This window comes from Oncorhynchus mykiss, chromosome 11 (genome assembly GCF_057628025.1).
Source record: "Oncorhynchus mykiss isolate SJ-2025 chromosome 11, ASM5762802v1, whole genome shotgun sequence".
NCBI lineage: Eukaryota > Metazoa > Chordata > Actinopteri > Salmoniformes > Salmonidae > Oncorhynchus > Oncorhynchus mykiss.
This window is the reverse complement of record NC_143032.1, coordinates 55,766,891-55,780,722: the sequence shown is the minus strand read 5'-3', so window position 1 is coordinate 55,780,722 and position 13,832 is coordinate 55,766,891. Positions and strand designations below refer to the sequence as shown.

General features: G+C 41.4%; 1 protein-coding gene across 1 annotated transcript in view; it reads left to right on the top strand.

The window, feature by feature from the left end:
* si:dkeyp-14d3.1 (transmembrane protein 132C) overlaps positions 1 to 13,832 on the top strand; it is a 178,536-nt gene that overhangs the window by 145,857 nt on the left and 18,847 nt on the right. The window contains exon 6 of the mRNA XM_090189063.1: positions 6,880 to 7,088. Within this exon, the coding sequence (XP_090045189.1) occupies positions 6,880 to 7,088 (209 nt within the window). The remainder of the gene's footprint in view (positions 1 to 6,879; positions 7,089 to 13,832) is intronic.

Below are 13,832 nucleotides of genomic sequence, written 5' to 3'. Positions count from 1 at the left end.
ATACTTTTGCCAGGCACTGTAATTGGCCTTCACATAACTTTCCACGTGAACGGGGATAATGGACATTTAATCAAAGTTTACTGGAGGACAATGCATTTTTAACTAAGACAAAATTATTTATAATTTATTTCCAGTATAGTATAGGAACAGCAAATCCACTTATTTTTTGGGATACCTTTAAATGTACCTTCAGATTCAATATTCATCAATAATAAAAAAGCAGTTTCTGGCTAAAGAGGCAAGACTAACAAGGGAAACACATGAACAGGTAGATAGGTAATAAAAATGATAATGCAGAGATACAAAGTCATTTAGAGGAAAAACATCTAGAGGAAAAAAATCAAGAACCATCTAATATTACAAAAATAAAGCAAACTGATTGGAATATGGAGAAAATGCACAAAATTCTTCCTGAATCTCCAACACGGGAACGCTAACAAAAAGAATTTGCAGAAACTTGTTACTGAAGACGAGTTTCTCTGAATGATATTTTAAAAGGAGGAAGCTAAATATTTTAAGCATATGTTCTCTTTTCCGTCTCTTCCTCTCCCACTGAATGAAGATTACGGTAAGGAATTATTTCCAAATAATACAAAAAATTTAAAATTAACAAATGTACAGAATGATCAGTGCGAAGGCCAAATTACAGAGGAATAACTTTTTGAGGCTATTAAATCCTTTCAGTCTGGAAAAACCCCAGGGCTTGATGGAATACTGGTAGAAGTATATCAAGCCTTTTTTGATATACCCAAAGCTCCATTGTTTGATTGTTTTAACTACTCCTATAGAAATGGTAGTCTGTCAGGTACTCAGCAGGAAGGTCTGATTTTACTATTATATGATGGCAAACATAAAGATCCAGTCTAAAAAAACTGGAGGCCCCTTACACTTCAATGTTGTGATGCAAAATTACTAGCGAAATGCATAGCAGTCATAATTAAAAGGGTTTTACCAGGTATTGTTCATCCTGATCAGACAGGTTTTTTACATGAACGATACATTGGAGATAATATACGATAACTTCTAGAAATAATAGAACATCATGAAACATCTAAGAAGCCAAGCCTGGTATTTAAAACAGATTTTGAAAAGGCATTTGATAAAGTAAGACTGAATTGTATTTATAAATGCCTGGATTTTTTATCAATTTCGGTGATTCTCTTATAAAATGTGTAAAAGTAATGTTATAGCAACCCCAGGTGTAAAATAGTAAATAATGGCTACTTCTCAGAGTTTTGAATTGTGAAGAGGAGTTAAACAAGGGTGTCCGCTGTCACCATATCTATTTGTTATGGCCATCGAAATGCTAGCTATTAAAATCAGATCCAATAACAACATTAGAGGATTAGAAATCCAAGGCTTAAAAACAAAGGTGTCCATGTATGCTGATGACTCAAGTTTTATATTAAGTCTGCAAGCTAGATCCCTGCAACATCTCATTGAAGATCTAGATAACTTTTCTGGACTCTGGACTAAAACCTAAATATGATAAGTGTACAATATTAGTTATTGGTTCTTTAAAAAAATACAACTTTTACATTACCATGCAGTTTACCTATAAAATGGGCTTACAGTGAAGTAGACATACTTGGTATTCATATCACAAAATATATAAATCATCTCTCCACAATGAATTTCAATATAAAATGAAGAGGAGAGGAGAGAGGTAAATACCTGTCTATTTATGGAAAAATTGCCCTGATTAACTCCTTAGTCATATCTCAGTTTACTCACTTATGGTGCTGTCTACTCTGGATGATTCATTTTTCAAATCATATGAGTATCAAGTTTTACTTGAACCCTAAATGGTTCTCAAGTAGATTACGAAGAAAAGCTCATCCATTGTTTAAAAATGGCCTTCTTGCCTTTGTGCAGATTGCCATGTCTCATTTTCGATGAATTGAAAGTGATACTTTTTCAAAGTATCTCTCTTTTTCAAACAAGCATCGCAGAGCTGGCTACAATTTCAGGTTCATCCCCCTGAAAATATAGAACAAATATTACAACAAATATTATGGCTGAACTCAAATGTGCTGGTTGATAAAATACCAGTATTTATGGGATTTTTTTTTTTTTTTTGAAAAGGGTATTTTGTTCTTAACTCTACCATTCCAATTTACAATATCATTTATATATTTTGTGGAGTTATCAGAATTGATTACAGTATTAACCCAAAAATTGAGGAGGCAGGTGGCAGAGGGAGGAGGTAGGGAACTGGTCTGTCTGCACAATATAAAGGATTAAAACTGGCGGAGGAATGAAAATAGCATAAATAGGAAAGTATACCAGTTTCATTTGAGGACCAGTATGTTGACAACTGTGCCATACAGATTGCAAAATAGTTGGGAAGAGATTTTGAATGTACCGATTCCATGGTACAGGGTGTATGAGTTGATATACACTGCTCAAAAAATAAAGGGAACACTAAAATAACACATCCTAGTTCTGAATTGATGAAATATTCTTATTAAATACTTTTTTCTTTACATAGTTGAATGTGCTGACAACAAAATCACACAAAAATTATCAATGGAAATCAAATTTATCAACCCATGGAGGTCTGGATTTGGAGTCACACTCAAAATTAAAGTGGAAAACCACACTACAAGCTGATCCATCTTTGATGTAATGCCCTTAAAACAAGTCAAAATGAGGCTCAGTAGTGTGTGTGGCTTCCACGTGCCTGTATGACCTCCCTACAATGCCTGGGCATGCTAATGATGAGGTGGCGGATGGTCTCCTGAGGGATCTCCTCCCAGACCTGGACTAAAGCCTCCGCCAACTCCTGGACAGTCTGTGGTGCAACGTGGCGTTGGTGGATGGAGCGAGACATGATGTCCCAGATGTGCTCAATTGGATTCAGGTCTGGGGAACGGGCGGGCCAGTCCATAGCATCAACGCCTTCCTTTTGCAGGAACTGCTGACACACTCCAGCCACATGAGGTCTAGCATTGTCTTGCATTAGGAGGAACCCCGGGCCAACCTCACCAGCATATGGTCTCACAAGGGGTCTGAGGATCTCATCTCGGTACCTAATGGCAATCAGGCTACCTCTGGCGAGCACATGGAGGGCTATGCGGCCCCCCAAAGAAATGCCACCCCACACCATGACTGACCCACCGCCAAACTGGTCATGCTGGAGGATGTTGCAGGCAGCAGAACGTTCTCCACGGCGTCTCCAGACTCTGTCACGTCTGTCACATGTGCTCAGTGTGAACCTGCTTTCATCTGTGAAGAGCACAGGGCGCCAGTTGCGAATTTGCCAATCTTGGTGTTCTCTGGCAAATGCCAAACGTCCTGCACGGTGTTGGGCTGTAAGCACAACCCCCACCTGTGGACGTCGGGCCCTCATACCATGTAGTCTGTTTCTGACCATTTGAGCAGACACATGCACATTTGTGGCCTTGCACAAAGGCGGAGGTAGCGATCCTGCTGCTGGGTTGTTGCCTCCTCCACGTCTCCTGATGTACCGGCCTGTCTCCTGGTAGCGCCTCCATGCTCTGGACACTACGCTGACAGACACAGCTAACCTTCTTGCCACAGCTCGCATTGATGTGCCATCCTGGATGAGCTGCACTACCTGAGCCACTTGTGTGGGTTGTAGACTCCGTCTCATGCTACCACTAGAGTGAAAGCACCGCCAGCCTTCAAAAGTGACCAAAACATCAGCCAGGAAGCATAGGAACTGAGAAGTGGTCTGTGGTCCCCACCTGCAGAACCACTCCTTTATTGGGGGTGTCTTGCTAATTGCCTATAATTTCCACCTGTTGTCTATTCCATTTGCACAACAACATGTGAAATGTATTGTCAATCAGTGTTGCCTCCTAAGTGGACAGTTTGATTTCACAGAAGTGTGATTGACTTGGAGTTACATTGTGTTGTGTAAGTGTTCCCTTTATTTTTTTGGAGCAGTGTATTATACGACGCAAGTTTGAAGACTTTGTGCTTTTCAGCTAAAATGATTATATAGAATTCCACCAACAAAATGTTGAATATTTGGGGCCTAAAATCATCAAAGCTCTGAAGATTTTGTTGTGAGGATACAGAATCAATAGGCCATTTATTTTAGTATTGCCCTCAGGTAGCCTGTTTCTGGTCTCAGGTTCAGGAAAGGCTGAAAATGCATAACATTGATCTAAAATTGACCCTAGAAATAGTACTGTTAGGAGATCTGGAGAGACCGGGACAGTCAATTACTAATATACTAATACTCACAGTAAAAATATGTATCTTTAACAATCTGTGGATTCTATTCGATTAGATAGATTGAAAATGTACGTTAAACCTCACAGCATAGTTGAAAGATATAATCTCAGCAAAAAAAGAAACGTCCTCTCACTGTCAACTGCATCTATATTCAGCAAACTTAAAACCTGTAAATATTTGTATGAACATAACAAGATGCAACAACTGAGACATAAACTGAACAAGTTCCACAGACATGTGACAAACAGAAATGGATAATGTATCCCTGAACAAAGGGGGATCAAAATCAAAAGTAACAGTCAGTATCTGGTGTGGCCACCAGCTGCATTAAGTACTGCAGCGCATCTCCTCCTCATGGACTGCACCAGATTTGCCAGTTCTTGCTGTGACATGTTACCCCACTCTTCTACCAAGGCACCTGCAAGTTCCTGGACAATTCTGTGGGGAATGGCCCTAGCCCTCACCCTTCGATCCAACAGGTCCCAGACATGCTCAATGAGATTGAGATCTGGGCTCTTCGCTGGCCATATCAGAACACTGACATTCCTGTCTTGCAGGAAATCATACATAGAATGAGCAGTATGGCTGGTGGCATTGTCATGCTGGAGGATCATCTCAGGATGAGCCTGCAGGAAGGGTACCACATGAGGGAGGAGGATGTCTTCCCTGTAACGCACAGCGTTGAGATTGCCTGCAATGAATGACACTGAGGGGCAATGTTTTTACAACTAATGTCAGCTTGCCTGAGGCTGATGCCGTGCAGGTGTTTGTACACATGCATCTACACATACTGTCATTCAAATGCACACATACATGGACACACACATATGTAAATAGTGCCAGACATGCACTCAAACATATACAGTTGGCCTTCCTGTTATGATTTTAGTTGTCCTTGATGTCCTTTTTTTTTTTTTTTGCATTGTTGTTTTCTTTTAAAAAATTATAATAATAAGAACAACGCTTTGGAGAGTATTTGCACAATGAATCCCAGAATGCATTTCATTATCTTAACATGGAATTGAAACTATTGAATAATATGATTTATTTAGCAAATTAATATAATTTTTCCGTTGAAACCATCAATGAGATAATTTATCATATAGCCTACGTTAAAGAAAGATGTTCTCGTCAAATCGTAGATGTGATGGACTCGCGTCAACAATTAATACTTGAGGATGGTGGGATGGTATTCATATTACATACGGGGCCCGCGGCTCGCAGATCCGGGCCTGTCACCGGGCCCATGTACGTCGCGGGCCCTGGTGTGACCGCACAGGCTGAAGCTACGCCACTGGTTCTTAAGCTGCATCAGACAAGCAGTGATGCAGGGAGAGGAGAGCTCCGGAGGAGCTGGCTATCTGTCACACAAGCCCTTTAACTTGAGGATACACTCTCTGTTCTGCAAATGATGAATGCTTATTCATGTCTTTTATATCTGACAGTGAAGAAGCAACTTTGAAATTGAAAAACATATTTTATGAATTAATCTCAATTCGTCTCATTGAAGTAGTACACTGCTAATGGGAGTTTGGTCATAATATCTGCTTTAAAAATAGATTGTCTACTCCATATGCTTTTAGAATCTTTGTGTTTGTGTGCATGTGTTTTTGTGTTTGATGCACTCCTGCAGCTGCCGGCCACACCTCTGAATGACCTTTGTGGTTGTGTTTGGTTGTGTGTGAGTTTTGTATTTGTGGTGCTAAACTGGCTTCATCATAAGGCATTGAGAAATAGAGGCTGGGTGTGGATCAAGGAGTAGTTGCTAGTGAAGGGGCGAGTCAGCCAGCTGAAGCGATGACGAGCTGTGAAGCCCTGCATCTTTCAATGTCATGCAATCGGCCCAGTAATTTCCTCTGAAAGGCCATTTGCAAAACAGATGGTTTTGAGTTTTCATGTTATCAGTGGAGACCTGCCTTCCTTTCTCTTGCTGCCATCTGTTGGTTCTACATTCTGTTGGTACTACGTAGCCGTGGGCAGATCCGTTGGTAATCTAAGGGCCTGTATTGCAACCCTCCCTCCACACATTTAAGATGTGCCCCAGCCCTCCTCCTTTCTCCTTTTGTAGTTGGGAATAAAGAGTATGGATGAACAGTGAAGCTTTCATCTTATTTTTCAAAGGACAAACGCAAGATAAAATGTATCAGAGGGACACACAACACTGTAGTGCATCTCATATTGGTCCATTTTAGGGTGAAAATGATAGACAACCTACAGTACAGTACAGTACATTGCAGTTTGAAAAGTGTGTGTGTGTACTTGTTCTACTACCTTATCATGACCCCAATATCCTGACAAGGTAGGAAAACAAGAACTAAAAAAGTCAGGACTTTTTCAATGTCCTAAATTTGTTCAAATGCTATTATAAGCTTAAGGGTTAGGTTTCGAGGTTAAGGTTAGGGTAAGACTTAAGGTTAGGGTTTTGGGGGTTAAGGATAGGGTTAAAGTTAGGTTAAGGGTTAGGGAAAATAGGATTTTTAATGTTGAAACATTTTTACTCCCCAAAAAGTCCAGAAATGTCATGAAAATAAAGCTGTGTGTGTCCACGTGCATGCTTGTGTCCAGCCTTGTCCATTGAGTTGGATTTGTCTGGTTCTGATGGTGCTGCTTGGTTGGGGATCTCTTTAGGTGACACTCACACATGCTTCTCTCCCCTCTCCTATTCCTGTCCAGGTGTCAGACAGGTGTGACTACGTGTTTGTGAATGGGAAGGAGATGAAGGGCAAGGTGAGGATGATGGTGAACTTCACCTACAGCTACCTGAGTGCCCAACTGGAGATGAACGTGTGGATCCCACGGCTGCCCCTCCAGATCGAGGTGTCTGACACAGAGCTCAGCCAGATCAAGGGATGGAGGGTGCCCATCATGACCAGCAGCCAAAGGTATGTGTCCCTCCATAGAATCACATAGACAGACTATTCACCCATGCAGTCCATGCCAGGTAAGTGGACAGAAAATGGAGATGATCGAAAGAGCATGCTCAAAAGCTCTTATTTTCAACATATGATATTGTTCTGCCCTTTGTATGAACCTTTGTGTGAAGGTCACACATCTCCCCCCGGGCCCGAGATCTCGTCTCCTCTAACACCTTATCCACCAACACCTTCTTCTGCTGGACTCACACTCCAATGGTGGGAGCAGAACTCAGGTCTACTGGAATTAGTACTGGACATATTCACTATTGTATCTGGAAAGTGTCCCTTCCCTCGCCTGCCAGCCTGGAAATAAAGGCCTCTGGCTCATTAAACTGTTTCACTGACTTAGAAAGAGGCATATACAGTGAGCTCCAAAAGTATTGGGACAGTGACACATTTTGTGTTGTTTTGGTTCTGTACTCCAGCACTTTGGATTTGAAAGGATATAATTACTATGAGGTTAAAGTGCAGACTGACAGCATTCATTTGAGGGTATGAATGGTAAATCCAAATAAATGAATGGTAAATATTGAATTGTGTCATTTTGCAGTCACTTTTACTGTGAATAAGAATAGAATTTGCTTCTAAACATGTCTACATTCATTTGGTTGCTACCATGATTACGGGTAGACTTCAATGAATCGTGAATAATGATGAGTGAGAAAGTTAGACCACAAATATCATACCCCCCGAAAAAAGTTAACCTCCCATGTGATTGTAATGGTGAGAGGTTAGCATGTTGGGGGTATGATATTTGTGCGTCCATAACTTTCTCACTCATCATTATTCATGATTCATTCACGTCTATCCGTAATCATGGTACCATCTAAATTATTGTAGAAGTGTTTAGAAACATATTCTATTATTATTTACAATAAAGATGACTCCAAAATGACACAATACATTATTTACCGTTCATTTCTATTCGGCACAAAGTAATCTGAAACACAACCAAAACAAGCAAATGCATCCAATACTGCATCACAAGTTTGATGTAATCATTGAGTGCTAGGAATATGGGACAAAATAATACACTTTTGACTACTTTAATAGACATAAACTCAGCAAAAAAAGAAACATCCCTTTTTCCATGACCCTGTCTTTCAAAGATAATTCGTACAAATCCAAATAACTTCACAGATCTTCATTGTAAAGGGTTCAAACACTGTTTCCCATGCTTGTTCAATGAACCATAAACAATTAATGAACATGCACCGGTCGTTAAGACACGAACAGCTTACAGACGGTACAAACCCACCTTTGCTGGACCAGACTGGCAAAAGTTCTCTTCACTGACGAGTCGCGGTTTTGTCTCACCAGGGTTGATGGCTGGATTTGCGTTTATCGTCGAAAGAATGAGCATTACACCGAGGCCTGTACTCTGGAGCAGGATTGATTTGGAGGTGACGGGTCCGTCATGGTCTGTGGCGGTGTGTCACAGCATCATCGGACTGAGCTCGTTGTCATTGCAGGCAATCTCAACGCTGTGCGTTACAGGGAAGACATCCTCCTCCCTCATGTGGTACCCTTCCTGCAGGCTCATGCTGACATGACCCTCCAGCATGACAATGCCACCAGCCATACTGCTCATTCTGTGCATGATTTCCTGCAAGACAGGAATGTCAGTGTTCTGCCATGGCCAGCGAAGAGCCCAGATCTCAATCCCATTGAGCACGTCTGGGACCTGTTGGATCGAAGGGTGTCAGAGAACTTGCAGGTGCCTTGGTGGAAGAGTGGGGTAACATGTCACAGCAAGAACTGGCAAATCTGGAGCAGTCCATGAGGAGGAGATGCACAGCAGGTGGCCACACCGGATACTGTTACTTTTGATTTTGACCCCCCCTTTGTTCAGGGACACATTATTCCATTTCTGTTAGTCACATGTCTGTGGAACTTGTTCAGTTTATGTCTCAGTTGTTGAATCTTGTTATGTTCATACAAATATTTACACGTTAAGTTTGCTGAAAATAAACGCAGTTGACAGTGAGAGGACGCTTCTTTTTTTGCTGAGTTTATAAGTGAATTTGTCCCAATACCTTTGATCACCTAACATGGGGGGACTATGCACAAATAGTGCTGTAATTTCTAAATGTTTCACCCGATATGGATAAAAATACCCTCACATTAAAGCTGACAGTCTGCACTTGAACCTCGTAGCCATTGTATCATTTCAAATCCAAAGTGCTGGAGTACAGAGCCAAAACAACAACATGTGTCACTGTCCCAATACTTTTGGAGCTCACTGTAGTTTGGATTTGTGGGGGCTTGTTGTGTTATATGCGATGTTGTTTTCCAAATGTGTGTTGGGACAGCCCATTTCTGTTGTTGTTGATGAGAGTGTGTCCATTCTGGCTTGGCTGCCGACAGACCTCTGGGAGTCAGACCGTCTTTGTTTATCAGGGAATAACAGGCGTGACCTTGCAAAGTAGCAGCGTGACTGGTGACAAGAGCGGGCATCAGCACCCGTCCACAGAGCAGGGGGCCACTCAGAGCCACAATACCAAGAGAAGGGACCTGCCTCTGTCTGATAGGCTGCCAAGTGTTCCACACAGACACGGGGGAGAGAGAGAAAGAAAGAGAGAGGAGAGACAAAGAGAGAGAAAGAGAGAGGGAGGGGGAATGACAGTCAGGGCCGGCTCTAGCTTCTAGTTGGGGGGCCCGCCACTTAGTGGCAAAACATTATAGTGGCCTCTTTTCTTGACGGTGGAGAGGAACGTTTTAGTTTTAAATTTAATTTAGCCGAATAGCCTGCCAGTAGCCTACCAAAGTTTTCATTAGAATGTAATGTAATGAACATGGCGCATCTCTAGTCCAAACCTTTCAATAGTTAGGCTATCCATATTACCAGAGCCTCATCTTATTCTTTCTATATCAATGGCGGATTCGCGGCCGAATGGAACATGCCAAAACCTTGGAGATAACAATAGATGGCAAAGTCAAAGTTTTTTCCTATCCATCTGTGGCAAAGTTTTCCCTAAATACCTGTGACAAATCCATCTCCAGAACCGGCCATAGCTTAGCCAGCTGGCTAATCTTTGGAATACGGTGTAACAGATTGCTAGCTCGATAATGCTAGCTAGCTGCACTGACAGCCCTACTTGTTGTTATTTCTCTGCTACATGTGGAAATCACCACAACGTTCCCACCCCCAATTCCTGAATATGTATTAGAAGCCTGCATTATTCTTCGAATGTGGAACCTAAACAAGACTTAACGCTATAGGACAGGCATTACATCGGAATAGGGGTGGAATTGCCCTCTGTTGGGGGCCTTTAAAGCTAAATTCCTACAATTCTACAAATTATGCCATGTTAATATGATATCTGAGTGAGACTGACTAACAAAATCAATGGCAGCCCCCTGGAAGTCAAGACCCCTGTGCATGCACCCTGCGTGCCTGGTCAGTATTCAGCCATGATTACTAGAAGTTTAAATAGCTGGCTAGACTAACTACCAATCAAAAAATGTACATGGCTAATTGTCAACTAATTGAGTGACTGACATAACAAGAGAAAAACTGCTGATGTACAACCAAATATTGAAATTGCACCTGGTGTATTTTACTATTCTAACTCTCAATAGTAAGTTGAGACCCGGGGGCCCCAAGCAACCGCATATGTCGCTTATGCCTGGAGCCGGCCCTGGCGACAGTGTCCAGGCCTTGGGAGTGGGGTGCTTGCCAGAACGGCAGGTTCAGTGTTTAATTTGCAAGGTTTGCTCCCCACCCCTACCAGCCCCCTCCAAGATAACCGTTTACAAGCAGGCTCATTAATTAATTCCCCTCGCTCAGGGATACTAGTGTGCTCTCTGTGAGGGATGTGCAACATGTCATGATGCTTTTCTTATCATGGTTATGTTCCCTTGTTACAGGTTGCATTTGGGAAGTGCTTCTTATGTTCTGTTTTTAGAACATCTGCATGTTTCTAATAATATACAGTGGCAAGAAAAAGTATGTGAACCCTTTGGAATGACCTGGATTTCTGCATAAATTTGATCTGATCTTCATCTAAGTCACAACAATAGACAAACTCAGTGTGCTTAAACTAATAACACACAAATTATTTTATTTTTCTTGTCTATGTTAAATACATAATTTAAATATTCACAGTGTCGGTTGGAGAAAGTATGTGAACCCCTAGGCTAATGACTTCTCCAAAAGCTAATTGGAGTCAGGAGTCAACTAACATGGAGTTGAATCAATAAGACGAGACTGGAGATTTTGGTTAGAGCTGCCCTGCCCCATAGAAAACAGTCACAAAATTTGAGTTTGCTATTCACTAGAAGCATTGCCTGATGTAAACTATGCCTCGAACAAAAGAGATCTCAGAAAACCTAAGATTAAGAATTGTTGCCTTGCATAAAGCTGGTAAGGGTTACAAAATTATTTATAGACAAATTGTCTATAAATGCAGAAATTTCAGCGCTTTTGCTACTCTCCCTAGGAGTGGCTGTCCACTAAAGATGACTGCAAGAGCACAGCGCAGAATGCTCAATGAGGTTAAGAAGAATCCTAGAGTGTCAGCTAAATCTCTGGAAGATGCTAACATCTCTGTTGACGGGTCTACAATACGTAAAACACTAAACAAGAATGGTGTTCATGGGAGGACACAATGGAAGAAACCACTGCTGTCCAAAAAAAACAATGCTGCACATCTGAAGTCGCAAAAGAGCACCTGGATGTTCCACAGAGCTAATGGCAAAATATTCTGAGGACAGATGAAACTAAAGTTGTGTTGTTTGGAAGGAACACACAACACTATGTGTGGAGAAAAAAAGGCACAGCACACCAACATCAAATCCTCATCCCAACTGTAAAGTATGGTGGAGGGAGCATCATGGTCTGGGGCTGCTTTGCTGCCTCATACGTTATCTTCCCACTGTAAGCGCTTGTGTGGGGGAAAAAAGTGCTGATCTTGCCAAAACAATGACACTAACTGGCCTCCTTTGACATTACATTGTGCACCCGCACTTGAATGCTGTTCAGAAATGTAGACCATAAAAGCTATAGATTTTCTTGGAAGAGAAAATGCAGCTGCAGTTCTGTCCATTTCTCCTCAAATGACCTTCGTTAGGTCTTTGTAATAGAAAAACAACATGCAGCAATATGCCAAAACAATTACCTAACAGAGTCCACGGGGCAGTGGAAAATCAGCATGAAACAAACATTTCTTCCGAAGCTCAATCTGGGAATGAGAGTGAATAAAGGAGAGAGAGAAATTTCTTTCAGATGTAGGTTTTTCCCTGAGTTGGATTTACCTATTAGATTAAAGGTCCAATGCAGCTGTTTTTTTATCTCAATATAAAATCATTCTGGGAAACAAGTAAGTACGTTATTAGCTAGGTTTCCACCCAATTGGCGACCGATTTTCATGCGAATATTCCAAAATTTGTAAAAAAAAAACAATATGCATATTTTTCCACCAGAGATGTTTTTCCATCAAATTAACTTGTGGATACAGTGCCTTGTGAAAGTATTCGGCCCCCTTGAACTTTGCGACCTTTTGCCACATTTCAGGCTTCAAACATAAAGATATAAAACTGTATTTTTTTGTGAAGAATCAACAAGTGGGACAGAATCATGAAGTGGAACGACATTTAATGGATATTTCAAACTTTTTTGACAAATCAAAAGCTGAAAAATTGGGCGTGCAAAATTATTCAGCCCCTTTACTTTCAGTGCAGCAAACTCTCTCCAGAAGTTCAGTGAGGATCTCTGAATGATCCAATGTTGACCTAAATGACTAATGATGATAAATACAATCCACCTGTGTGTAATCAAGTCTCCGTATAAATGCACCTGCACTGTGATAGTCTCAGAGGTCCGTCAAAAGCGCAGAGAGCATCATGAAGAACAAGGAACACACCAGGCAGGTCCGAGATACTGTTGTGAAGAAGTTTAAAGCCGGATTTGGATACAAAAAGATTTCCCAAGCTTTAAACATCCCAAGGAGCACTGTGCAAGCGATAATATTGAAATGAAGGAGTATCAGACCACTGCAAATCTACCAAGACCTGGCCGTCCCTCTAAACTTTCAGCTCATACAAGGAGAAGACTGATCAGAGATGCAGCCAAGAGGCCCATGATCACTCTGGATGAACTGCAGAGATCTACAGCTGAGGTGGGAGACTCTGTCAAAAGGACAACAATCAGTCGAATATTGCACAAATCTGGCCTTTATGGAAGAGTGGCAAGAAGAAAGCCATTTCTTAAAGATATCCATAAAAAGTGTTGTTTAAATTTTGCCACAAGCCACCTGGGAGACACACCAAACATGTGGAAGAAGGTGCTCTGGTCAGATGAAACCAAAATTGAACTTTTTGCAAAATGCAAAACGTTATGTTTGGCGTAAAAGCAACACAGCTCACACACCATCCCCACTGTCAAACATGGTGGTGGCAGCATCATGTTTTGGGCCTGCTTTTCTTCAGCAGGGACAGGGAAGATGGTTAAAATTGATGGGAAGATGGATGGAGCCAAATAAAGGACCATTCTGGAAGAAAACCTGATGGAGTCTGCAAAAGACCTGAGACTGGGACAGAGATTTGTCTTCCAACAAGACAATGATCCAAAACATAAAGCAAAATCTACAATGGAATGGTTAAAAAATAAACATATCCAGGTGTTAGAATGGCCAAGTCAAAGTCCAGACCTGAATCCAATCGAGAATCTGTGGAAAGAACTGAAAACTGCTGTTCACAAATGCTCTCCAT